Source organism: Necator americanus, chromosome III, assembly GCF_031761385.1.
Source record: "Necator americanus strain Aroian chromosome III, whole genome shotgun sequence".
Lineage (NCBI taxonomy): Eukaryota > Metazoa > Nematoda > Chromadorea > Rhabditida > Ancylostomatidae > Necator > Necator americanus.
Window position 1 is genome coordinate 39,239,828 of NC_087373.1, and position 27,581 is coordinate 39,267,408.

General features: G+C 38.7%; 2 protein-coding genes across 2 annotated transcripts; one reads left to right on the plus strand and one right to left on the minus strand.

Moving 5' to 3' along the window:
* Positions 1 to 14,849: 14,849 nt before the first annotated feature.
* On the plus strand, positions 14,850 to 21,263 carry RB195_012354 (uncharacterized protein; the record flags this gene model as incomplete). The annotated part of the gene is made up of 12 exons (XM_064194166.1): positions 14,850 to 14,921; positions 14,983 to 15,149; positions 18,814 to 19,009; positions 19,068 to 19,201; positions 19,331 to 19,457; positions 19,638 to 19,772; positions 19,830 to 19,899; positions 20,117 to 20,296; positions 20,356 to 20,536; positions 20,623 to 20,707; positions 20,759 to 20,947; positions 21,153 to 21,263. The coding sequence occupies 12 exons, from the start codon at positions 14,850 to 14,852 to the stop codon at positions 21,261 to 21,263; spliced, it is 1,647 nt and encodes a 548-aa protein (XP_064051749.1).
* A 1,566-nt stretch (positions 21,264 to 22,829) lies between these two features.
* On the minus strand, positions 22,830 to 27,372 carry RB195_012355 (uncharacterized protein; the record flags this gene model as incomplete). The annotated part of the gene is made up of 16 exons (XM_064194167.1): positions 22,830 to 22,890; positions 23,323 to 23,459; positions 23,536 to 23,649; positions 23,720 to 23,798; positions 24,263 to 24,400; positions 24,509 to 24,617; positions 24,923 to 25,087; positions 25,151 to 25,232; positions 25,292 to 25,389; positions 25,490 to 25,587; positions 25,972 to 26,069; positions 26,137 to 26,269; positions 26,330 to 26,472; positions 26,535 to 26,696; positions 26,770 to 26,866; positions 27,245 to 27,372. The coding sequence occupies 16 exons, from the start codon at positions 27,370 to 27,372 to the stop codon at positions 22,830 to 22,832; spliced, it is 1,842 nt and encodes a 613-aa protein (XP_064051750.1).
* Positions 27,373 to 27,581: the final 209 nt, after the last annotated feature.

Genomic DNA, 27,581 nt, shown 5'->3' on the forward strand with positions numbered 1-27,581 from the left:
TAAACTAAGATGGCGTTCAGCAGAGTGAAATGAAAAGAATAGTAGATAGAAAATAAAAGGAATAATCTTCTGAGGTTGATAATATTACGTTTATTTCCCTGATTATTTAGAACAACCAGCTTCTCATAAGTATCAGAACGATCACAGTACACCATCATGCAAAATCCATTTAAAGAAATGATATTTTTAGATTTCTGCCTCTTCGACAACGAATTTTAGGATCGTAAATTACGGAAAAAGAAAATCGCATGTACAACTACACATACATCCGTCAATTTCCCGAACCGTTTCGAATATTCGACTGATAGATAATGATAAGCAATATTAGGACCAGCTCGAACCAATCGAAAATCAACCACAGGTCAAGTGAAGGCATCGAATAAATCTCGAATATTCAGGCAGCGCTTGGGAAAAAAACGGACCAATGACGTAATAGAACAGACTAATGCTAGTCATCAAGTTCTTCTTAGGACCAATCAAAGTTGCTATTTTTTCGTGGAGTCAAAAAAGAGATGATGTTAAACGGAGTAATGATATAGAGTGATAGTAACTACATATATCAACAGTTGATCTTTTAGGGTTACTGTGGGTTGGATATTCTGTAGTCAAACAAATCACTAGAGCCATTAAATTTGCAGCAACTATAGTGTGCATCGAAAACTGTAGACAAAATTTAAAAATAATAGGAAGATTTTTCCGTCCTACTTCTTTTCACAGAAGAGTACCGTAATAATTCCGTAAGTGAATGTATCGTTCTAAAAAATGTTTGACGAAGAAGAATGAAAAGGCGATAAAAAGAGTAAAAGGGCCAGCAAAAGTTCCAATCGGCAAGAAGTTGGGGTTTTTGTGTATTTGCACACTTACAGTAACCATAAATCTGGGAATGAAACGAATCCATGACAGGACGGGAAGAAAAAATGACGCACGTATTTGCCGGTTTGGAGAGGATGTGGGTTTAAAAAAAGAAAAAAAACAAGAAGGAAGAGAAAAAGAGGTCGAAATGGATCTGGATAGGCATGGATATGCGCGCATACACACATGGATATATCCTGGATATGCGTGTATATACACGGGGTACACACACACACGCTAATACGATAACACATGCACTCTACGTTGGTCACAGCACAGCAACGCTCGTATTATTCATGCGCAATTCATTACCGACGTTGGCCAACGATGGATGGATCGTTGTCTCGTTTCTCTGTCGCGCTCTCTTTGCTTCGCACAGTCTTCGCCACAAATCGCGCGACCTTTCACAAAGCACCTCTCATTCCTCCCAAAAATGTCCGGTCCACCCTCCTCTTTAACATCCCATTCAGCAAACACCCACCTACGTCGGTGTTTGATTTCTGTACCCGGATCTATACTGCCTGAAAATCAGGGTACTGCACTACGGTATTCTCTTCTTGCTGGGAAAAGAACGTTGCACAATTTGTTATTCACACGTCTACGACACTGTGCAGGGTGGTCGCGCAGCTGCAGACCCATAGATCCACAAGCTGTTTTGGGTGGTCCTCATTCCGCATGTACTGTATCTAGGGATATCGATCGATACGCATATTTAACACAGGCGTTATTCAGTTGACTTCAGCGTGCCCTTTCCTCAATCGAATGTTTCGCAACGGATTTTCTTGCGAAACAGAGCCTTTTTAGTTTTCATGGAATCTCCTGCGGATTTTTTCTTTTTAAATGTTTTTTTTTCTGATTTCTCTTTTTTCCTTTTTCTTTTTTTAATAAAAAAGAAAACAATCCTACTTCATTTTTCAAAAGAACCTCGTGGTTATCTGTTCCCATTGCGCAATATTTCATTTTTCATTTTTTCTCAGTGTTTCTATGATTTTTCTTGGTTCATCACGTTGATTTGATCTTCACATTGTCCTAAGAAATTCGATACAGGGTGAAGATCAAAATAGTGGGCTGAGAAGATCCATTTTCGTTTTTCCTCCCTCTTTTTCGGATATTTTGAAAACATTTTTGCATTTCTACGAACTTTTTTGTTGGACGAATCAGCCAGAATTTTGCTTTGTCTATTGGAAATCTTCCGAAAAGTTTTCTTTATGAACGAATCTTTATGAGAAGAACTATTGATGCTTAATACATAGGTGACTGATACAAATATCACCATCTATTCAACTGCCTTTAATGATCTTTTGGGTCCCATTTCCCATTTTTCTTTCCACCCAAAAAATTTTCATCGTATTGCATTATTTTGGTTCCATGTCTTAACATCTCAACACTTCAAGACAATTTTTCTTTGTAGAATTTAATGAATTTTCATTATCATGCATGGAATTCTCCTGGAATGTCGTCGAATCGAATTCGAATCGAATGATGTCGAATTTTCCCAGGATATTCACGATCAATACCCAGTTAAATTGCTGATTGCTACTTCTATATTACATTTCTAGAAATCAATACGGATTTTTAAGGTTATTAAAATTATTAATTTTATTTGTTCTCCAAATTCTAATCCAGTCAATTTTAAATCACTAAATTATTATTACAAGGTTGATAATTATTCCCTGAGTATGTTACCTCGTAAATCCCCTGAGCAAACACTGTCCTGCTCAAAGGATAGCGGTCATGTGTGTGTGGATAAAGATTATCCTGTGACCGTCACACCTTTCCCATCGACCGACATCGTCCGGACATGACGTTGATCGATCGCTGGGATCGACCACCTGTAGCGACGGAGCCGTGCGGTGACTCCGGCACCGCTCCGCCCTCCACCTTTGATGTCCTCAGCGGACGATGGCGAAGAAACTCGTCGGACTCGTCGTCGGTCGCGGTCGGGACGCCTCGGAACGCACACAATGCGCTCATTTGGCGCGGTGCCGTTGCGGTTCCCTCCTCGCCAAGCTCCGCCCCCCGCTCCGGACAGAAAATGAGATTTTTCCCGGCGTGTATGGCGAAACTGCCCGAGCGCCAGTGCATTATCGGTATTACACTGCTAGTGTTGTTCTTCTGGATGGGGGAAAGTCTTCTCTCTGAATTTCATTTTCTGGAATTTTCACGAAAAACGTGAGCTGGAAAGGTTAGTCGCGCACCAATATCACCACTGCTACTGAACTTTATATTTTTCATTGTAATTTTTTTCATGGATTCCGCCTGCGAAAAAACATATTGCGGGTATTTTTTTTTCGGCAGAATCATGCTCAATTTCTAGTTATTTCCAGATCATTCCATTTTTTTTTGCTGAATAACACTCCTTTTTTCCTTGATTTATCCGTTTTCATCCTTTCGCGTGTTCTCTCCCTCTGCTTTTTTTCTCAGACGAATTTTTATACGCCTTTCTCTCACCTCTATTTATTCACATTTTTTCTACCTGATTCTGCAACCTCAATGAGATTTTCGCTCTTTTTTCGAGGATTTTTTTTCTTTTTCGCTTTCCATCGTGCGCATAGTGCGCGCCTTGCGTTTCCTCCTCATGCGTCCATCATGATACCCTCATCGATCGCTCGGAATGAACGAGAATGGATGTGTGATGTTTCCAAACAGGCTAACGCAACAATCATTCAGTCATTCTAATCTGATTACTGAGCTGCCTCCTCCGCCCCAAGCCGGAATAAATTGACTCCGTGTGGATCCTCGATGGAGAACTTCGTGATTATAGGAAAAATATTTCAAGAATCCGCTAAAACTGACGCTTTTTTTTAAAGAAAATACCAAAAATGAAGTCTAGAGGTTGATAGAGAGGGAGAGTCACAAAAGCTGTTGTGTGTCCCTGTTTGCTATTTATTACTTAATATTGTTATTTACTATTTGTTATTTTGTTATTTATTTTGCTAATCTAAACGAGGCAGTAATGTTGCGAGTTTTTTTTTGTTTTTTCTGTGGCCTATTCCTTTTTTTGGGAGATTTTTTCTGCCTCAACCTTTTTCCACAAAAATATTATTAAAAAGGCGTTTTCTGTAAGTTAGATTTTAGATTATTCTTATTAATTATTATTAGTGCATAGTAATTGCTATATTAATTATTTTAATCCAGAAAATATTGTCACCGGCACTTACCGAGCATCCCTGAGCTATAGCGATCTTTTTTCAACAATGTTCACACCTTCCAACCTTGAGACACGACCTCGATGTTTTCCTCCTTTTTTAGGACTTCTTTGCTCAAAATCAACAGATCCTCCAAATAAAATCTGTTAAAATTTACCAGACATTAAATTCCTTGACTGGCAACGAGAACCAGAGAGAAAATTTTAGCTTAGAAGGTCGCTATATCTCATTTTGAAGTCCTTTTTTTTGAATTTGTTTTTCTTTTTTTTATCACTCAACGATGGCGGTTACCGACGAAGAATAAATTATCCATAGCCTTTTTTTTGCCCATATGACTGGACCAGTGATACTTTTATAATATTTTATGATGTGATCTAGTCTTAAATGATCTTACAATATTTTATGACAAAAGTTTGTTCAGCCGAGGTGTAGTTACATGAGTGTTCAATAATGTTGGCGCCTCTCGAGGATCAACAAAAATCTTCCGAAAAATCCCTGGAAGAGTATTTTCTGCGCCTAAATCGCCTCGCATTTAGTCTCTTACTAATATCCTATGCCAGTCCGCTTTGTTGATTTATGTGGTCCGTGTGTGTGTGTGTGTGAACGATTGCTATCTAGATTAATAACCGACGCAAATGTTTTATTTGTAGAGCTGTGTAATGAAGCAGCACCGCCAACGTTGTTCGGATTCGTAATCCTCTTTCAAATCCTCAATGAACTACGAGTTAACAGTTTAAGGTGGAAAAAATAGAGGAATTCGAACAAGACGAACTCAAATAATTTGTATTTTCCGCATATTTTTTCTCAGCACAACCATAAGGATCTGTTCCTTTAGTAACCATGCGTCCCTTTTTAACAATACTCTAAAAAAAATCACTGTTTCTTTTTTATTTGATTTTTGTTATTTATTTCTCTCCTCAGTCTTCATATCCCAAGTATTTGAGAACGTTTCCCTTTTTTTTCAAATTTATGATGCGATATCGCTGTGATTTACAGCTTTTCTTGTTTTTTTTTTTTGTGTTTCCTTCTAAGTTCTTAACTCATTTTTTGAGGGAGTAATTTCCTTTACATTTATATTCATCGCCATTGAGCCCGTTGGTGTCTTTTTTCCCTCTCAGAAGAAAAATTCCTTCGAAATCGCTTTAATTTTTTTTTCGTATTTCCCGGGAGAATCCCTGTCGCCTTCTCGCAACATTTTTTTTTTCTTATAAAATTTTTCACTGCCTGACAGCTATTGCAGCAGGTTTTCCTGTTTAACCGATAAGTTTTGGGGAAAAAAGTCCTTCATTAAAAGCAAATCTTGGAATCCTTCATTAATACCAAATCTTGAAGGATTTATATCCTGATCATAACAGATGAAACGATTTTTTGAGCTCATTCTAATTGTTCTAAAAAAAATCCCTTTTCTGCTAGCTAATTGTCCACCATTATTCTTAAAATACATAATAATATTTAATATATAGTATTTAGTAATGTAATAATATCTATAATATTTGTATTTATATATGGAATATTTAGTGATGTATAATAATATTTAAATAATTTAATTCTAATTAATTAATTTTAGTTTAATTTAAATCAATATTTGAAGATAAAATATTAGGTAGTCCCATAAATTTCTTTCCGCGGTGGTCAACATTTCAATTCTAAGTAACCGGAGTCTTCGGCCAAGGGAATCTCTCACATCGATGGACGAAAACTATTGACTGTTCTGTTGACTACATTATCGATTGGAATATTTTTGTTGTTGAATTCAAAAATTAGAAAAAATGTCATAAAACTAGGAAAGGATTTTATGGGACAACTTAACTCACAACACTTTAGCTGAATGCTATCCCTCGGTTGTTTTTGTTGTTTGTTTGTTTGTTTTTTGTCCTCCAGTTCACAATTACTCTACTGGGACCCTTTCCGACCCGTCTCTGGCATGATCTCTGCCTAACGGACGGACGGACGGAGTGACGGGTTTAGTGGAAAATCTGACTCCGCCCACCGCAAACGACATTTCTCTCCGGGCGGTTGGTCGCCATGAAAACCGCTCTTTGATCTTGTTTACATTGTCCAGAGCTCCGAAGACTCGCTACTTATGGATACTGTAGTTTTTTCCACATTTTTTACGCGACGTAACAAAAATGTGAAATGAAGGAGTATTTTGGTTTTTTCATCGCTCTAAAACCCCATAAATCCGGTAAAACAGCTGTCTGAGAGCGTAAGATGGATTTATTCGAAAATCCATAAATCGAAATGATTGTTCGTGATCATAAAAATCAATGATATCAACAACAGATGTTCGGTTTGTTGGCGGCGACAGCGGCTTTCATCTCGCCGCCACTTTTCCGCGGATTTATCATCATTTTTTTCGAATTGAAAACAAAAAAAAATAGGAAAAAAAGAAAAAATCTAAAGAAACTTAAAACTTTCCTTTATTATTTCGCTTCCGTAAACTCCAAAGAAGTCATTTTCTTTTTCTCCTTTTTTTGTACGTCACTGTGTTTCTGAGTCATGTGTTATAATTTCTTTTTTTATATATCATATCTGTGTTATTTTTCCCCCTCTCCCTCCTCCTCCACCTCCTCGTTTTCTTCCCCGGCTTATTCCTTTGTTTTTCCTGCTCCGACGTGGAGTTATCCACGTAGAAAACAGAAAGATAGTGCTATTTTTCCAAGAAATTTTCCCCAATCATCCCGATAAACTGTTTCAACTACAAGTTTCTCATGATTTTCAGGCGAATTTTTCCGGATGATGCTTGTTGACTCCTCCATTTTCTTCCTGGAAATGTAGTGCCAGAAGAGTTTCCCTTTGCACAATAATTCCAGTGACCATCAAGGGACCATTCTATTTTCCCTGAGGTGCATCCTTGAATGTTCCTGGATGGTTAGATGTGTGATTAACAGCTCAGGTATGCGCTGTTGACGGCTCGATCAATGGGCGGCTCTGTTTTCAGTTGGTTTTCTACAGTGTTAATGATCATTTAGCACGTGAAATAAGGGGAAATCCTGCGCCGAGCCATCCGGATGACTTCGAAGTCTTTTTGAGAACAATTATTCTAATGATATTGTACTCTAGATCTGAAAACATCCAGAATTCCATCAGAAACAGTATTCCTTCTACTGGTTATTCAGCTACGCGATCATTTTAAAGGCATCACCCCACGAATCTGAGGTGGTGCGGATTTCAGGTGGAGTATTCGTATACGGGATGGGAGACTACGGAGAAGGAGGTGATTCCGTCCATTTCTTGCTAATTGCCGTAAAAAACGGACCGGAAGATACGGCGCCGCACAAGACTGGCGCGCTCCAATCGAACCTCTTGTACAAAATGGTGCGCCAAAACGAATGAAGCCGTATCTTCCGGGCCGTTTTTTACGGCAATTAGGAAGAAATGGACGGAATCACCCCTCCCTCCGTAGTCTCCCATCCCGTATACGAATACTCCACCTGAAATCTGCACCACCTCAGATTCGTGGTATGCTGCCTTTAACTCCCCTAACTATTTCTTGCCGGTACGACTATGGCTCCATCAGACTGTATTCAACTGTCTTCGACGAGGTGCACTCTCAGTACGGTAGAGCAGACATTCTAAATCTTGAATGTCTGGATATTTAGTTTCTATTGTAGCTGCTTCGGTGGCCTCGAGACATTTTTGGGAGTTTTTTTTTCCTCAAAGCAGTGTTTCACGAAATACTGTTCGAATTTTTCTACAAACAGATAAGAGTTGGGATGTAATTCGCTACTATGAAATTGTTCGAAATGCTAAATTCAACCGCGTAATCCAGAAAAACCCGTAAGTGCACTCGTGCCCACTACGATGCAACTTGTTACGCGATAAAATGTGGGCAATCCCGGATTATTCGGGGGAATTAAGCGTGATCACGTGAATCACATCCTTACTCCTAGCTATTCCCGGAAAAATCCTTACATCATGGTAATGTTGTATTCGCCAGCGATTAACGAGTGTTATCATAAGTGTAGTGGGCGTGTCCGTCCCATGTAAAATTCAAATTCGTCCATTAACAAGGCGTGGTCTCCGTTGTTCACGATTGACCTTTCCAGCGGCCAATTGTGTGCGTCCTGTACATTCGTTTTTTTTTTCAGTCTCACCACCTCCATAGAATCCATAAATGCCCTCTTAATGTCGCACTCATACAGCTCTTTTTTTTTCGCTCAGCGTTCTGACGCACTAGGCAGTGTTAATGTCAAAAATGTTTGTTCTTAAAATATTTTTGAGGAATTCTACGAGAGGTTGAGTAAATAAAGTAAAACGAGAGCCTGTGACTTCAGCCAACCAGCCAGGAAGTGGTTCTCTCCTTTTCTCCCATTGGAAAGCGCTTCAGATTAATTCTAATGAATTAAAATAATTAGTGATTGCAAAAATGATGATTTATTAAGTATTTATATAGAAGATAATTTTGTTTTCGAAATATATAATAAATTTGCAATTTCTTCTAATTTTCAGGCATTTATTGATATAATTTTCTATGGTTTCTATTTTTTGATTTTCCATGAATTTTACAGTATTTTTTAGGTACAAAGAAGAGACTTTTTTAAGATTTTGTTGGAAGGTTCTAGAACATTGAAATCCTAGAGTCTCTACTATTGCTTTAATTTAAGTTTAGAAACTACTTTATCCAATTTTAATGTTTTTCTATAGGAATATATAAATTGTTCATTGGATAAAACTCTCCAGTATTTTTTTTTTTTACTGAAAAGGCACACTTCAAAGGTTTTTAGATTTCTTCCATCTTTTCTTCTCAACAAATCGATATGTGCATGGTAGTATAATCAGATGGTTATTCGTGTTGATTTCATGAATTTAAAATAATATTTAAACTTACTAACTATGATAAAGTCAAGATTTTTCGGATTTCAGTTCATTTTTGAGTTGTCAAATGAACTTCCAAGTTCTGAGGGTTTGAGAACCATTTAAAAATTTCGTATTATTCAAAAAATATTCACCTCTGAAAAATTACAGGTTAGTGATTTTGATTTGTCCAGTTCTTTTTTTTTGCTCGGAAAGGAATCCTACAGTAACCTTGAGTGCAACCCTAGTATTCAAATATCCAAGGCCGACTCCAATTTCTTCCCAGAACTGAATGAGAACTTTTCGAGGGTTCTCTTGAAGGGTCATTGCAAGAAATCGCCATCCGTTCAAACTTTTCGCACTTCTCATGTCGTGCCGCGTTGTCGCGTGTCTGTGTAAAAGGAATCCACCGTCAACACCTACCAATTCCAGGTGGGTTCATTCACGGAGGATAAACACGGCTAGAAGCTATGTTAGGTTGCTCATAACCACTCAGCTTATATTATTCGTATGTCAATATTTTTGATCAGAATCGTGATCATTGTGGTGAGATAGGTGGAAATGAACTGGTCCCACCACTTACGAGCCTACTACTCGATCCTAGCTGTACTGGATTAGAACATCTGTTGCGTTCGATGGCGAAGAACTGGTCACTTGACCCGGAGATGGCAAATTCTATTAGTGTGGCCACAAAACAACGACACTCCAGACAACACTCTGTTTGAATTTTGCATTTAAATCTGAGCCCGTGTCCAGTATTTTAAGGAAAAATAGCATGGAAATTAAACAATCAGCGACTTCATTATTCAACCGTGCTATCCCGTGTCTTTGGTTATTCCACTGACGCAAACTTGGTGCAACAACACTTCGCTGCAGGACCTAACCGCTTGTTGAAGAAATAGTTGTAGTGTTAGAACGACTGCACACGTATTTCTGCTGCGAACAAATTCTTACTGGTTAGCAATGCTTCCAATTAGAGCACAATTTCTCAGTAGAGCGCGTTTTTCCAACTGGAAAATTCCCCTGGGTATGCTTCAGGAGTGCTTTTATTATCCATTACCGAGCTCAGAAATTTGTTCGCCGATCCCAGTAACAGCGCCAAAGCATCAGCGCCCGCGGCATTAGCGGCAGCTGGTCATTATCATTTTATGACGAGTGTTTGTTTAATATTCCACATTATGGTTATGACTACTTAGACCCTCCACGCACATGGCCACGATTACGGTACTCTCGTTGGTACGTGAGTTTTTACGTAGTCGGCACTCGCCTACGTTTTCTATGGTAAACAATGTGGGGGTTTCTGAAGCAACTGCGGCTTCTTTGATGTGTTCACCGGTTTTCGTGGTGTGGATTTATTGTCGTCGCGTGGCCCGGCAGTTCTTAGTTTCCCATTGTGTTTTTCTGAGGCTCCGGTGGTGGTTTTCGTTCAGGGATTCGTCGTAGGTAGTGCTCCTTAGTGATCTAAATGTTCGTTCTTAGATTTTCTTCAAGGTTTTTTTTTCCTTAATTCTGGACATTTTTATCCAGTAAGAAAGCAATTGTCTACCGTCTCACATTTTCCGCAGTTATCAGCGTAAAATCTACGACACTTATGTCTTTTGTTCGTTGAGTTTCTCAATGATCACTTAAAGATTCGTTGCAAGACCCAACGCAATAATTCATGCCGACCATGCGCAGTGACTTGTCTGGAACTGGTCCGTGAAAAGCTGATACAATCTCTTTTTTTCCTATTTTCTGCGAGCGTTTGCAAGCAGAACTAAAGGACGGGACCTTTGAAAAATCGCAGCGAAGGAACGACAATGCTGTTAACGTTCGTTTTTCGTGTTCCAACAGTCCTACAGTATCCTAAATCAGCTTCAGACGAGAGAGAATATAAGAAATAAGCAATAGGAACATTTTAAAAACGGATATCATAAGCGGATATCATAAGTAAATATTAATATTAAATAACGGACATCATAATACATAGGTATTAAAAATATATAATAAAAATAGACGAATAATTGTGTGTTGTTTCTGTAGATACATCATTTCTATCGAACCTAGCCGAGAACTGCGCTTCTTCTGTGTTTGATATGTATCGATCGACTCTTCCTTTCCAAAGCAACGAACATACGTCTCCCAACGTGTTCCCATTGAATAATAATACAAATGGCATGGGAATTTCATCTCCTTTCATTTTCCGACACCTGTCCTCATTCATCTTCCATCGCCGCGTCCTCCGCGAACCTCTGCCGTCCCTCCCGTGAGCTTCGCACACACTCACACCGGCGACCGAGGGCCACCCGCTGTTTTTTGCGCTCTCCGGTTCTTTCTCGCTTTGTCTCCTTCACTCTTGGAAAGGAACTGGTTCGTTCTTCACGGGATAGCCGGGAAACCAGCAAAATTCTCCAGCATCACTCGAAAAAATTGCGTTTTTTCTTCCTAAGATTCTCCAGAAAATCCTCGACACTTCTCCTGTACTATCCTTCCGCTTATACAACGAAATCCGTAATAGGGCTTGTATTTGCATCGAAAATTGAATTCATTAGGGATTCAATGTGTTACGATTCGTTTTTTTTTCCCATTTATGGATTACTGTGGCGTTACGACGCCGTGAATCGATTTCGTGGCGGCAGTAGCGTATCGTTCAAATTCCCCGGAATTTTTGTCCGAATGTATTTATACGTTGCTTGTACGACTACGGTGGTGAAGTTACTAGAAACTTCTCAGCAAATTGATCTCTATTTAAAAACGTACCACGTGTACTTCCCTTTCATAGTTCATTTCTTCAGTTCTTTGGAATTTCGTCGATATCTTAAATGTTTCTGTCTTCTTTTCCCATCTTTTTTCCTTTCTTTTATTCCCAATTTTGGCTGTTTGAGTGGCATAAAATTTGGTTTTTATTCATTTTGCATTCTAAATGCTTTCTGTCTTTTCTTCTCCTTTCTTCGTTTTCCTACTTTTTTCTCTTCCAATTTTATGGATATTGCTTGCTTAACTCGATGTAAAGTGAATTTAAGCGTTTATTCCCGGTCAATACTGCGAACTTTTCCATTTCTTATCCATTCGCTTTCGTAACGTCCATATTTCCTTTAACCAATGCTCCCATTTCTGGCTTTTTCCCCCCATTTTCACATGGATATGCACGACTAAGCGTGTGTATACATTTATTGCGTTATAAAATGGCGTGTGGACCTGTTTGGGAACACATTCGAAATGAATACACGGGCACTATCCATGTATAATCTCTGCTAACAAATGCTATGGGAAAAACTTCTTCGTTTTCCCCCGCGAATATGAGACGAGATGCGGGCGTGTTTTCTTTGCTTTGCACACATTCTTTTCCCACTTTTCTCTTCATCATGAAAATAGAATTAGTTAGTAGGACTTCCTCTTCTTTTCCTGCATGTTTCCCTACACTTTCGGAATTTCCAACGAACTCAGGCTCTTTGCCGGATTGCAAGGGGATGTTATTCAAATATAGTGCTGCTCACATGTAACATTAATTAGCTGAGAAGCACTTTTCATTAATGAGGGCAAGACGTCTCATTAATTACACTTTGATGTTTACCGCCTATTGAACACTTGTTGTCGAGAAAGTAACGCGATATAGCTACCGCCTGGGTTCTGCTCAGGTTATAATTACGAGTTGTTAAATTGTTGTCAATTTTATTCGACATTATTCTGTGTTACAAATGAATTGAGTGAGTTTCTATAATTATTTTGTAGTTATTAATCACTTTCATGATTTTCTTTTTAAGTTTTATAGTTAGAAACAACACAAAACTTACTATATGGGACGTGAATTTATTTTATTGTTGTTTTATTAAGAACTTGTTTACATAGCAAATGCAAGTGGAAGGAATTTAAATACTCTAAAAAAAACTAGTGAATGCAGTGAATAGATGCTTAATGTCATTACATATACTTTATGGTAATTAAACACCAGGAAAACATCATTTTGAGATTGACATATTTCTGTAATATGTTGCGATCAGTTCCCTAACTGCTGATCAATAACAAAAATGGGCGGGAAAGAAACGGCACCCTTCTTAGACTAAGCTCAGGAGATCACAAAACTACACGCATTTGTTTCAGTAAAGAAAACCTCTGCATATAATTGAAGCTTGATGCAGAGGTGTGTTGTTTATGACAAATGATGTTGATACTTAATTCTTAGATTTTTAGAAACTTTATTCCCTTTCCTGAGGAGAAAAATCCTGACAAAGTAGTGCATAACTCAATAACGGTGTTCTTTTTTATCTTAAGCACTTTTCACGGAAATTTGTGACGCACAGTTTTTTTTTTCTCGCTCTTTTTTTGCTACTTATGCATGCTATAACGCATTCAACGCTCGTTACATGGGCTTACTTGAAGTGTTGCCCCTTAAAATATTCTGCTGGATACAGCAGTTCTACCTCTTCATAGGATTGAGTTTGTTGGTTTAGTCTCACATGGTTTGTTTTGAGTTTATTTTATTAGTCACTGATGCTTGATAACTACAGGAGTAATAGAAGTACCAAAATTGAAAAATCATGCGAAGATTGAGAGCATTCGACCTGTGCAGTATTGATTTCCGGTTTATTTTTTGATTTTGTGTCTCATTTCGTATATTAAAATCACATCAATCAAATTTATTCACCTTAAATTTTGTTTTCTTATAACTGCGTTGAATTTGTTTGAAAAAGATGACGAAATCATAATAATTCCTTCCATTTTATTCATTTCAATAATTTCGGAAAAGTACAACGGCTTTGAGCAAAGGACAAGACGTTGTATTGTCCGAAGAGCCTTTGTACTTTCGTTGTTCCGTTGACGGAACCATTTACGAAAGAATTTCCATAAATTGTTGTTTTTTTCCCTTTTCTTAAGAACTGCTTCTTTCAAAAAAAAAGTAAATTCATTGCACTTCCCACAGTAGTTCCCATGTTATTGATCGAGTCGTTGTTTGCGTTTGGTGTTCGGAGAAGGTCTGTTTGACACTCACTTATCGACGATATGATGCAGTTTTTACGGTACGGTCGTTATAGTTTCGCACTCCTGGTCCATCCGTGCAATCTAGGATTGATGTTGTTGATGTTATCAGACCCGTCTTAGGGAATGACAGGATTCTCCTGTTTTTTTTTCTTTCTCTTCCTCTTCTCTTGTTTTTGTAATTTTTCCTTCTTTTTTTCATTGCAAAGAAGCTCACTGCGTACCGTTCTTGGAGATTGACTGGATCTAACTTTTCATATGGTTGATAATTCAGGACAAAGTTCACAGAAAATGGGCGCCAGTGTGTTCAGTTCATATTGTTTCCCTTTGCAGTTTTCGTTCTGAAGCTTTTCCACATAAATTCAAATCAAATAAATTTGTAACAAGAAATTCTACTCAACATTTCTTTGCATGGTCTTTTTTTGTTGCACAGCTTTGAAATGAACGCTTTGAACTGGGAACGAACGAGATTAAAGCACCAGCAGCATCTGTCCACGACATCATACATTTGTCACATGCGCTTTAGACATTTTAAACGCAGTTTGATGTGCTGTTCCGTGAGTTCGGCTTGTTTAAAGCTCATCACGAATGCAATTTATGCAAAACTGTCATTTTCCACGAGTTTCGATGCGTTTTCTCTTTGCTGAAATTCCAAATCCCTTCCTCACTGCCTTCACCAAAGCAATGAATTTTTTTACGTTCATATGTTTATTTTTCTTGTCAGCTCCTTATTTTCCAAGCTATAACTGACTTTTCTTTTTGTTAACACCAAAAGTTTATTGGTTTCATTTTCATATGTCTGAAGTGACATATTTCTATGATTCCCATTTTTATCCTTTGGGTTTTTTTTTTGGTTTTTTTTTCCATGTCCAACACTAAGAATTACTTCTCTTACGATTCAATCAACGTTGTTTCTCTTCTTTTTTTTTCTTTTGAATATTCCAAGACCGTTGGTGCAAATCACTGCTAGTTTTGTCCTATCGCTCTCGCTCTGTTGTGAACCATCCGCTATCCTTCCTCTATATTTTGCCTGTCATGTCCGTGCCGCAAGTGCGACGACCACATGTCCGACTCTTTTATTTGACATCATTTCAGATGTCATTTGACGAGCTTTATGAGAGTTGCTTTCGAAATGCGTCGCTGGTGAAGGTTCTGCAGGGAAAACCAGTCAGTGAAGTGGCTTCTTCAAACGTTCGAAGCTATTTAATGTGAATATTTGTACTTACAGGCGAGAGATGATCCTTCTCTGCTGGTTACACTTGATCACGTGATGAATAATAGCCAATATGTCGTGTTTTTCCTAACTGCTGGCGCGAAAGGAGCAGACCTAAGCTTGAAACTCGATAATATGATTAAGAAAAAGAATGAGAGAGGCGAGAAGGACAAGGCACAGAAGTGAGTGCTGCTATGAATTGTTTTTTTTTTCCTTTGATATCCTTTTATTATTTAAAACAAAGAATATTTCTTCTCTATACAAGTTTTTAATCAATTCGCATTGAATAGTTTCTTTCATTCTGCTCATTAGATTTTAGAGCTCACCATTTCACGCATAGGATGCTTTTTCAAGGATATTTTTTGTAATTACTGCAAGTAATTTTATAAGTAAATTTCAACACGTCTCATGAGTAGTGAGTCTCACATTTGCTCTATTCAGAGTTTGTTTGCCATTGGATTCATAATTTATTTTGTAAACAAAGGGCTGTCGTATAAACTATGTGCAGTGACCTTTCAATAGCTTTAAGCCATACGATTTAAAACGATGCTGGATTAGATCGGTCGAATTAGAAATTCTTTTTGGTTATGTAGAAAGAACTGCATCATCACAGTAACGATATCAAACTCTTATCCTATCCTTATCTCCTTAAAGTTTTCTTTTTCCGTCTGCTACTAAGGCAAGCTTCTTTTCAGCGCCGTAAGAACACTAATCCTTGTTCTCCTTAACACTAATCCCGATGGTATAATTAGACTCTTATATAAAAAAAAACCATAGTAGTAATAAAATCTAGAGAAGAAAAGCAGGACATTCTTCCTTCTCAAAACTGATTTTTATTCGTGATTTATTCAGAAACTGTTTTTGATGTTGGGCAAGGTTACACGAAGTAACGAGTGCTTCTTTAAACGTAAATGCTCCTCCTGGTTTACGTTCACAACGCAGTTTTTTTTTTCGTAACAGACCTGTGCGGAACCGAACCACTTTTATTTCCTAATTGATCGTCAGAACTAGTCGAACAAAAGCGAATCGGCTTCGTTTTGATTTTATGTGTACCGCTGAGAGTCACCGATCTGGTTTGTGAGCTCCGCAGTAGTGCGCCATGCCCACCCACCATCAGTCTCTTGGGTAGACAATGGGGAAAATATGTACGAATGCATTTCCTTGCGCGAGGTATTACATGTGTTTGGACTGCAGTAAAGATTTTTTTTACAAATCTATTTTTTGTGAGGTACACCTGTCGTATTATAATCAGATTTTTACCGCGTATGGGGGGGGGGGGGGTGGCTAGAAATTTCTGGACAGATTTAGTTTTGCGGAAAAAAAATATGGAAAGTGTTAAAGTTATTTGATTTTACCATTTATTTCTTTCTCTCACAAGTGAGAAAATATGCACTACTTAACTAAAATTTACTGAAATCCTAATTGGCTCAAGAACAATTCTAATTTCTACAAAGGAGTTTTTCTCCTTTTTTTACATTTTTTGCTAGTAAAATATCCGAATTCGGTATTTTCTCGACAGCTATTCAATGACTTTTTCATTTCCAGAGCTTATAGCTTGCTATGACCGTAACTGCAAGTAATTGTTTCTAGCTACAAATCCATGGATTTATTACTGTATGTCAGGTGATAAACATATCTTCACACTTTCACTTCCGGAAAAATAGTTTGTTCTATCCTATGTATTTCGGTAGTTCCTTCAAAAGTACTGAGCAGTGAAAATAATGGATAATCCTGTATCAAATTTCATCCTAATCTCCGAGCAGCAAACACAGTGTGTTGGTGAAGTTTGACCTCATAAACAGAAAGAAAAAACATGGCTTATTTATGCTTGCGCCTGTTGTGAAACTGTGTCAAGTGCAGTCGCAGCTGTTTGGGAGCAGCTTGACCATCTACCAGCCATCGTCTCAAAGGAAATTAGGATTTCATTAGCCTTTACTTGTTTATGGGCGCGTTTTTGTGATAAACGCGAAAAGAAAAGAATGGTTGCTGGCTGCAGCTTCACGTCATTGCTATTTCGAAGGCAGACATTTGAGCAGTTGTAGCTGTATCGCATTACGTTACAATAAAATGGGCTTCTACTTTGGTTTCAGAGGTAGAGAGGTATAAATGGCGGCAGGGAAAGCATTTGAGGAAAGATGAAACCATTGAAATTCTATTGAAAATAGTTCCATTTTAGCAAGAAAATCTAAGATTCTTATGAACTGAAACATTTTAAGATTATTTTCTTACAAATGTTCGGAATTGTTAGTGAAGGAGTGCTCTGATATGGTTTTGGATTTTACCTCCTCCATAATTAATTTACGTCGTGATTCCTAAGTGACAGGAACTCGGTGTTTCTTCGTCTCGTCTACCTGTTCCACGTTAATTTGTTGTCCTTATGTTGAAAATATTAGAAGCATCAATGGGCGCGGCTCAAGTGCGCACCTCTGTAATTTGTTTGCATAACAGTAAGGATATTTACACGCACGTACTTTCCAATTACCTTTTTTTAGATTTTTACATCTAATTTTAACTTTAGTTTTTTTACACGTAACAGAATAAAGTTTGTAGAAAAATTGATAAAATTTTAGTTAGTGATTTTAAATTTGAGTATTCTTCATGCATTCACTTACAATGAGAGTATGTATGCCATTTCTTCCTCTCTAGATCGCTATTCGATCCAGTCATTCTAATTTAATTGTTCATCGCATAGGTAATTAGTGAAGAAAAGTTAATTCGTCATTTTTGTTGCTGAAGATAGAGCATAGTATAATTATTGAAAAGTTAGAAAATAGAGGAAAAATCACTATATATCGGAGAGGAAAACTAGGGAACATTGAGCAGAGTCATTCTCGTGTAGAAATAAAGCAATGAAATAAGGAAAGCGTATAAAAAGGTTTTTTTTTAGGTAGTTTAGCTATGCACTTTAGGGTAGTTGAATCAACTCTGTAGATCTTTTTACGGCTACAAAATAATCCTTTCTTTCACAAAAAAAGGTGTCTATTCTCGACTAAGTGCTAATCTAATACCTCTTTGTGAGTGAATGCTGTGAGAATCGATGATGGTGACGTGGGGTGTGCAGTTCAAAGCGAACCGCCACTAAATGATGGATTCACCGCCGCTGATTGCACAACGCGATAACGAAGCCAAGCACAGCGGCGACTTTTAAGCGGAAGTTGCTAGTTGATCGACTGTTGGTTGAGGTGGTCGAGATGAGTTGAAAGTTGAGCCCGACGGTTAGGAGGGTCTGGCTGCTGACTTTGATTATAGACCGTGGAAGCGATACGAAGAGAACAGAACTCCAATCCTATAGGATGAAAATTGTTAGCTACATAGTCACATATATGTGACAACATAGTTTCTAATTTTCTGTTTTTTCTTCTTTTTTTTTGAAAAGAAAGGGGTAGCGAAAAGAAACCAGCAAAGGTACGAGACCAATATTTTTTCACCCTCGCGTTCCATTAATCCCTCAGCTGTTTATCTTTCCTTGTTTCAGGAAAGATAAAGCTTTTGTTGTGGTGAAAGGTTCGAATTCCACTCCTCCCCCTCTCCCTACCTCCCCCTTTTGCATATTGCATATATCCTCCTATTGCAAACCAAGCCGTTTACCCCTCCGGGGTCGATAAATTGGTACCGGACTTGTATATGAATATAAAGACCCTGATTTAACTGTGCGATTATGAGTAGGATGAGTGAGCAAATCAGTTCCTACCGGAATTCACAATTCTGTTCCTCTTAGCATCTCCATTACTTTTCTTTTGTGAACTCGTTTATAGTTTGCAGGCTTCTCTACGGATGTAGATCAACTACATCAGTTATTTATTGCTAACAAGTAACGTATGAATCTACTGCTAGCTCCATTTTCAGTTCACCGGCCCGCATTAGACGGTTCTTCAGCATGAAAAAGAAAAAGAAGAAGGAGGGCAGTGTTAACGGTGATCCGGCATTGATATCAGTTGTTCTTGTGGATACTGACTATCGGTCGAATTCTGAGGAAACTGGGTCTTCGCAGTTGGCACAGCCTGGTTGGTACGTCTACGCGCCACAGCTGCTGGCAACCAAGGTAGGTGACTTCTCTCGGTTGTTGATAATTTGCTGAGATAAATAACATTACTCTCCAGAGCCGCCTGCTCCGTGCACTGGGTTTTGAGTTCCCGCCTTCGCTGATTATTGTTGATACGGTGTCAAGAACTGTGGTCACAACCGAGGGTCGACGGTTATTAGCAGATGATGTGAATGGAACTTCATTCCCTTGGTGGGTTTCCGATAAGAGTGTCAATTAGATTCTTGTTATTAGACAATAAAAAAAAATCCTAGAAATGGGAGAGGAACATTTTTTGGAGCTGTATAGAGATTTTTCCAAGCGGTCAAATTTTTCTTACAGGTGGCCTCCGACAGCTGCCGAGGTCCTTCAGGGAAATGTGCTAAAACGCGTAAATGGAGCAGTGGAAACGTCAGACTTTTCTATAATAAAGGCTACAGTACGAGGACTGTTGTTCGGAGCACAATGGGTAGGTTTTAAAGAGAATGTACTGGTGGATACTGATTTATCATGAACCTTGTTGATTTCTTGCCTTTATTTATTTCTTTTCTTAAAGTTTCACTTTCTTATCTTTTCCGAATTAATTGTCATTATTCTCAATTACAAATTTATTTAATCTTCAAAATCGCTTTTATTGTTTTAATTGCAGTGTCCACCGTGCAGACAATGGGTAAAGCAACTAGTTCCTGTCTATGAACAAATGAAAAAGAATGGAATCTCGTTGGAGATTATTTTCTGCTCTTCGGATAGATCTCAAGAAGCTTTCGATCATTTTATTGAGCAGGTACGAGGAAGTCTATGAAGTATAATGTGTAGATTTTAGTGTCCGAATCTATTTCAGATGCCCTGGCCAGCTTTTAGCTACGATCCTGCAAGGACTCTCGCTTTGACAAGGGTTTACAACATCAGTGGTTAGTATTTGGCTGTCTTCCCCTCTCCTTACCCTATTCTCTCTTAAAATTCGAGGAAAAAGGAAAACTTTCCTAAGTAGAATACTGTTTAAATGTTTAAGAAGTTCATGTTCTAAAAAAAATGCAGACATTATGAAAAGCGTTGCCAGAGTCCTCTTAATCGTTTTTTAAAATCCTTTTTCCCACAAATTTTACTGTTTTAATCTCATCCCCTTAGGGATTCCTTCGTTGATTCTTCTTGACGAAAGTGGACGAGTTATCACGAACCATGGGAGATCCTCTTTGCTCGAAGATCCAGCTGGACGATATTTTCCCTGGGGAACAAGACCACTTTATGAGCTTAACGAATATACCGTATGCCGATTGAGAGATGAACCATCACTTATTCTTTTCACAGGTAAGTCAATGATCAGCGACCTAAACCTCTCAGATGCGCTAATCTTCTCGTTTTTCCAGAAGGCTCGCCGGATGACATTCAGTTCTCTTTGTCTGTTATGGATTCACTATCAAAACGACTATTCGAGGAAAGGATTAAAATTGAAGAACGTAGACTAGAAGAGACGGAAAAGAAAACGGACGAAAATGCGGAAACGGGTAATGGACTGCTGATGAAGTCGGCGAGTAGCGAAGAGTGCAGGTAAGCGAGCTTTTTCGACGGTTTACCCTCTCTTTTCACGCTCTCATCATCTCCCTCAATGCGTATGCTCGTGATAGATATTTTAGCTCGACAGGATCGGACCTCCCAATCCCTCCCCAGGCGGACCCGCTTCAGCTTCTCTACACCGGCGAAGATCCGATATGTGACCACGTATGTTGCATATGCTTTAGCCACAAATAGTTCTAGATATCCATTATTCAGATTCTGGAATCTATTCTCGGACTCGGAGATGTTGAATTGCCTTTAATATGCATCGTAGATGGATTAGCAGGGCAATTATGTGTATGCGATCGACCGGATGTATCGGATGCAGTGCTGGAGGAGTTTGTCGCTGACTACAGAGCAGGCCGTTTACAGTGGACACCGCTTCCTGCTGCAGCACAAAATTCGGTACACCTTATATCAATTAAGTGTTTTTAGACTCAGGTTATCTCTGTTATTGATTATGTTTCACATTTCTGCTACTTTTTTAAAGATATATTTGCTCTATTATTCAGTTCATGCGTAAGAATGCGGCTGCTTCCGGTTATTTCAGTTATTGTTATTATATATTGTAGTTATTGTACATCTTTGAATATTGCAGACTTTTTTTCAGCCCAAAACGGTTGGAGGTATTCCCAGCGCTATTATTGAACAAGCACTCATAAGCAACTCACCATCTCAAAATTCCATGGGCGGCGTCAAAGAGGAAGTGAAGGCAGTTTGACCACTGAGGACTACCGTAGCTCTAAAGTTATGGTAACATAACTACGACTACTCAAGATATGTTGAATGATGTCTAGAAGTGGTGCTGCTGTTTGGAAGTTAGCTTTATCTGTGAACTTCCGAATCCAGAGCGCCTTCAATAAGATTATCGATCGACATGTGACTTTTTGAGATGCTTGTGTGCTAGTAGATCATCGTAAAACATATTCTGAATTTACATCTTGTTGCATTTTCACTTGACGACTCAACCGAGTGCTCTTTTTATACGGGCGTGCTTCATCATGCGTGCAGCGTGTCCCATAATTGGCTAATCAATCATAAATAAGCAAGATTTATGTACTGGTCAATGCTCCTTCCCGAATATTCTGCTCCTGTTTTGGATTTCTTGAAAGAACACGGATATATCAGTAATTGTAAGAATATTCGAAACAGGAGGTAAACAGGAGGTTCGGGAACTGGCTGAGAAATGGTACAGAATTGATTGGTACGCCGATTATGGAACATCCCATTATCCCATCTTCCGGTTCTCATTTCGCGTCTCTCCACTCTTAAACTTAGTGCTTTGATTGTTATCGAGTGACCAGTAGTTCAATGTATAATAACTAGTCGCTTACTCTATGTTGTAGGTAATTGTTTGAAATCTGCCACGTTCTACATCATTATCACTACCGGATCCTATGAGTCTTGATAACGATGCATAATTATTTTGTTTATAAGCTTGTCTAGTAAAATTTAATGTTATTGATGTCTTATGTGTCGTGACGCTTTACATTTTTCTTCTATGTGAATTCGGGAGACACAGAGGTACAGTATCAGGTGGAGATACGCATTCTAGAATGTTTACAACAGGTTTTTCTTGGCTGATATTCATCCATAGTAAGAAGCGCTGTGGAGAACAAACCGAGTGAGGGCTTGAGATCAGCTTCGGCCGTCAGTTTAACGCCTCGATAGTTTCTGGACCTCAGGGATAATCTCTGCTAGCGATCTGTGATACCTGCACGCTTGAGGTGCAGCAGCAGATCAACTGAAACGCAGATATCGTTTATATAAAATGATAGACATAAATAAGCTTACAGAATCAAGAGATATCTTGTATTAGACCGTAGCAAGAGGTTTAGATAACTTTGATCTCATGTTCCTCAGTTGGTAACCATTTTGGAAACAGAGCTTGGTTGATCCATCCACCCTCTTACGACCTGCGGATATCTAATCGTGGCCTATACCAATCTTCTGTCAATGGCGAGCAACGTGTCGTGCTGCCAGTCGACTTTTTTATCAAAGAAAAAAACAGTGAATATTGTTATTTCAACGCAGATTCAGAAGAAAATTCAGGTAATGACCTTTGCAGCTTTTTTTTTTATCAACATCACTGCTTATACATCGTAAGAGCACCATATGAAAGGAGTGAGCAATTTCTAAAGAAAATTCAAAACTGAGGAAGTGCTGCTTAATAAAAAGTTGTTATCACATTTCAACAAAATCACTTCTGAATCACATCAGCGACGTCTTCGGGACTGGTTTTCCGAAGATTTGAGGTGCTTGTGACTTAACACCATTCTAAGATCTATTAGAATGACTCGTCACCTTCTCCTTCTGAGATCATCATCTCCGAATCGTCGCCACCCATGCTGAAACGGTAGCAGTTACATAAACCATTAGCTAAACAACAAACAACTGCACACCATAGAAAACTCGTACTGGGAGGCGCTATTCAAACTCATAGGAAAAACCAGCTTAGGCTCACTAATGTTACATCACAGCAACCGTTAAATAGTCACACTTTGAAGTTAAAGATTTGCGGTTACGGCTAATTTGTACTAATCTAATCGGTGAACCTTGCACCTGATTCTTGAAATGAGGACTAACAATGACTTCATGCTGCGAAAACTTGTATTATCAAGTATATTTTTGTCCGCTAAGCTTCGCTAATAATCACGGACTTAAGTTTTTAATCTTGGAACATGTTTTTCTATACTACAGCCCTCAAATTGAAGACTTGAAGAGTAATAACACTTAAATATGAAGTAAATAGCAAGACTAACAATTAAATTAACAATTACCTAGATGCCTGAGTGATGTCGAAGCCTGTTGTATTGAAAGAATCGTCAATTGGCCGAGCTTCATCGCCTTTCTCCTTCTCTTGTTCTTCCTTCATCGCCTCAGCAGTTCGCAATACAAACCGGCCCTCTTCCGATATCTAAAACAAAGAGTAAAATGATAGCGAGATTGAATTATGGCTGGAAGAGGCCAGAAAATAACCCAGATAAACTTACAGAATCATGTTCAAGACATTTCTGTCCATAGTAAATAGCTTTCTCCACATCGCGTTGCTCGAGATAATGTTTGGCCAGAAATTGCACGCAATGTACCACATTTTCATCGCTTTCCTAAAGTTTTAGAAAAAATGCAGACAGAAGGCAAGCATTTGCACAAACTACACTCCTCAACAACGGATACCTCAATTTCTTGGTATTCTCTAAGGTATTCTTCGTAGGATCGTGCTGCTCGTTGCATTTGATTCTCAGATTCGTAGAGTCTAAACCGGAGAAGAAATCAGAAAACTGTATTCGCAGGTGATTTATGATTCAGGTCTCCAACAGGTACACTGCATAAAAAAAGCTATCGTCAGTCCTAGTTGGCTTTTTTTTTCGTCTACCAAAAATTTACTTCTTCTACTAAAGAAGGCTCATATTCTACAGTCATATTCAGAGATAGTTCACGCCTGAAACTGCCCTGAAGGCTAGTCACTGCATAATCTGTGAGTATCACCACCCCATTATCACTCAATTGACCCGACCTCATTGAGTATGACTGTAGAAAAGCATGAGTAAGGCTGCCCGCAGAGTTAAGAGCTGCGCGGATGCGCAGTTTAGCGGCTCTGCGGCTTTGGTGGTGCTATGAACTTTGCGGGCAGACTAAGGTAAGAGGTTTGTCTTCACTTCCTTCCTATGTCCACAACACTAGCAAAAAAAAATACACAATTAAAATATTTCAACTTACTTAGCCAACATCCATAAAGCTGTGCCTTCCACATCCCCATACTTGAACGCTGAAATGAAACACTTTTCAGCGTTTCGAAGTCGGCCCATCTTCTGATAAACATCACCCAACGCTACGAGCATTCTTGAGTCTTGAGGCCTGTAAATATTGCAAACTGTAAGAAAATCCAGATAGCTGCCAAGAATGTCAGACTACAAATAGTTGGAACGACTACTGAACGGCAAACGATATGAGGAAAACTCTCACTTGCAGAGATGGGCTTGTTGGTAATAGAAAAGAGAATACGTAGGCATTTTGATAATATCATACATTTGTCCAAGCCCATACCATCCACGATAATCCTGTGGGTCAACTTCTGAAAACCATAGAACATGATATTTCAATATCAGATTAATCTTTGCACTAGAATCCCACACTTCTGCAATGCGCAAGCACAGTAATTCATGGATAACTATGTTCGCACGTTCTATGCTCGGGAAATCTCTACTTTTAGCGGATAGTCGACGCTTTATGTTGGTGCTAAAAGGAGCAATGTGCTATTGCCTCGCGGAATCAATTACGCGAATGAAATCACCAGAACTATGAGCAATTTAAAAGCACATCCAAGACATTTTAAGTGGTAATGGATAAGTTTCAAGAAAAAAAACCTGGGTCACTCACCTATGGCTCTCCGATAAGACATACACGCAGCCGCATTATTCTTTAGCTCCATGAATTCATGTCCAACCAGTACCCAAATCGAAGCCACCCCAGGATTTAACCTTAGAGCTCTTTGAAAAAATCTAATTGCTTGTTCGTTTTCCCGTCGTAGACCATAATAATTACCTAAAATGTGACTACTCACAGAATTTGCAGCAAAAAAAAAACCTTGCAAAACTTCCTTCTCACCTACTATACAACACGTTTCAAATGAAAATCTGTGTGTTTCAAAGAAAGAATGTGCGAGATCACATAGTTGTACACGATCACCCTGCAAACATTTGTGAATCAAAAATCTAGACAAGTACACAAAGAAGAAACACACTCCACTCGTATATAGAGCGAATCTGAATATAAATTCATATGTTCTATTCGAAGCGGGTCCATGGCACGTATGGATTTGAATACTTCGACAGTCTTTTCATGATCTGAATTAGAGCAACATACAACCTTTTCTACGGAAGAAAACGTAAACTACCCTAGCGAAGAGGAAACCGTGAGAAAGTACAGCCACAAAAGGTCACCCACCATGCAAATGATTCGAGCAGGCTGCGATTTGAGTGAGAATCATGGGAATTCCAGGAAGACCACGTGAGACCAAGATCTCGGCTTTCTTCAACGCCTCACTAAAAAAATGCACGAATATGTACATAATTCTAAGTGAATACTGTCATTATTTTTGGCTCAATCACATTAGCGTCTGAAGTGGCTTGGGAAAACTTCATGAGAAAAGCCTGTTATGTTAATAAAGAAGAAGTAGCCGATATTTCTTCCATAGTTGGGAATATGCAAGAAATTTCAACTATGGATTTATTTTGTGAAATTTGTCAAGTTATCAATAGTTTTCAACAGAATCCCTTCACAGGAGCTCAGGAAGTAAAGTAAGGAGTTGAAATAATAGGTTTAATCCTAATGTTCTCACAGCTCCAAGAAAAGTTCGTGATGCAAGACACCGAAATCTTTGAAGTTAAAAGCGCTTATGGTGAAAAATTATTATTTATAACACTTACCTGTCCATATGAAATCGAGACAATGCTAAGCTTTCAAACCAATCAGGCATCCATGAGAAATCCGGACTTCGGGTGCATAAAGCTTTACAAGTTGCTATCTGAACTACATCTTTCTGATTTTTAAAGAATTATACCACAATGAGAAAAAAACAGTGAATCGCATACTTCATCGACACTTTGAATTAACTGAACTAATTCTTCCCATGCTGGCCAAAAACGGGAATCCATCTTCAGCACTTCTTTCATTGTTACAGCAGCTACTTTCGGGATTCCAAGCGCTGCCTGGATCTTCCCCTCGCTGAAGTTATTTCAATTAGATAAAGAGTGGACATGAAGGCAAAACAACGGCGAAACCTACAGGTAAAGCAGGAAAATATCTGATGCTCGATCTTCACGACCTATTTCCCGTAATAAATCAGCAAAGTTTCGATCATCGTTGTGCTCCACTGCTTTTCGATCAATAGCTTCGGTGTCATTTTCCAAACGTGTTCGTACACAACCCTAAAAGTGGAAAGATCGTGGTTTGAAGACCTCTGCGAGGGTAAAAATTGATTAATACTCACCAAATATTTGCTCCAATAGTACAAAAAACGTTCCACAGGTCCCACATCTTTTGATTTCCGTAAAAAGAATGACGCGCGAGCAAAATCACGATTCAACAGAAGGTTCTTTCCGAAGAGAAGATTACGATTTTCCAATGTCACTGCCGGCCATTGAACAGTGCACTAAAACCAAACATCAAACCACATGTGGTAAATACAAATAAAAAACCACCGAGGTTAATTTTCCGAAACTAACTGAGGCAGAAACAGAAGTGCTTGTGCTGGGAACGTCAACGGACGCTTCAAAACGGCGGACCCATGTCTCAGGGCAATATGCCAGAATCTCTAGAATCCTGCAAGAAAAAGAAAACCAACTAATTTCCGGAGAAAACGTGTAAAGGTGCCAAACAAAGCAACCCAAATTTTATGCTATTTTCACAAGTCTAAGGAATTCAACTTGTTCGCAAAAGATCAAACAGTTGCCAAAAAGCATACTGGAGAAACGTGCTAACTGTTCTCACGAATGAATATTTCTTCATAAAGGCAGAAAGATAGGAAGAAAAGACATTGTGAAAAAGCTGATCCACACTAATCCCTGATCGCACCTTCGAGTGCCTACCAGACTGTAGGATTGCGAAGGGCCATAGAGAATAAAATTTGCTACAACTAGCTAAAGAGAGGAGAAACTGAAATCAAAATGCAAAAAAAAGAAGTGATTCCAGATCTCCTACCATTTACTGGTATCGGTGAGGAAACGCTCAACACAACCACTTAGAAGCCATTGCAGATCAGCCACGAAAGCACGACCGTCGAGTTTCGTTGAAGCCGTCGCTTCAGCGGCAGTTGTGTTAAGGTTCATTCAACCTAGAAAAACATAGTAAAATATATTTTAAAAAATACCGAATATATCCGTGAGAAATTTCGAAGCGAGAAGAACTGAAACTGAATGGTCTAGACGTCTGAAACTGCAGGGAAAAATGGTAAATGGTCAACTAAGAAGTAAGTATTCAAGAAAATTCAGTGGGATATTTGTCAAGGAAAGTAAAATAAGGTGAGCCGAATACGTGA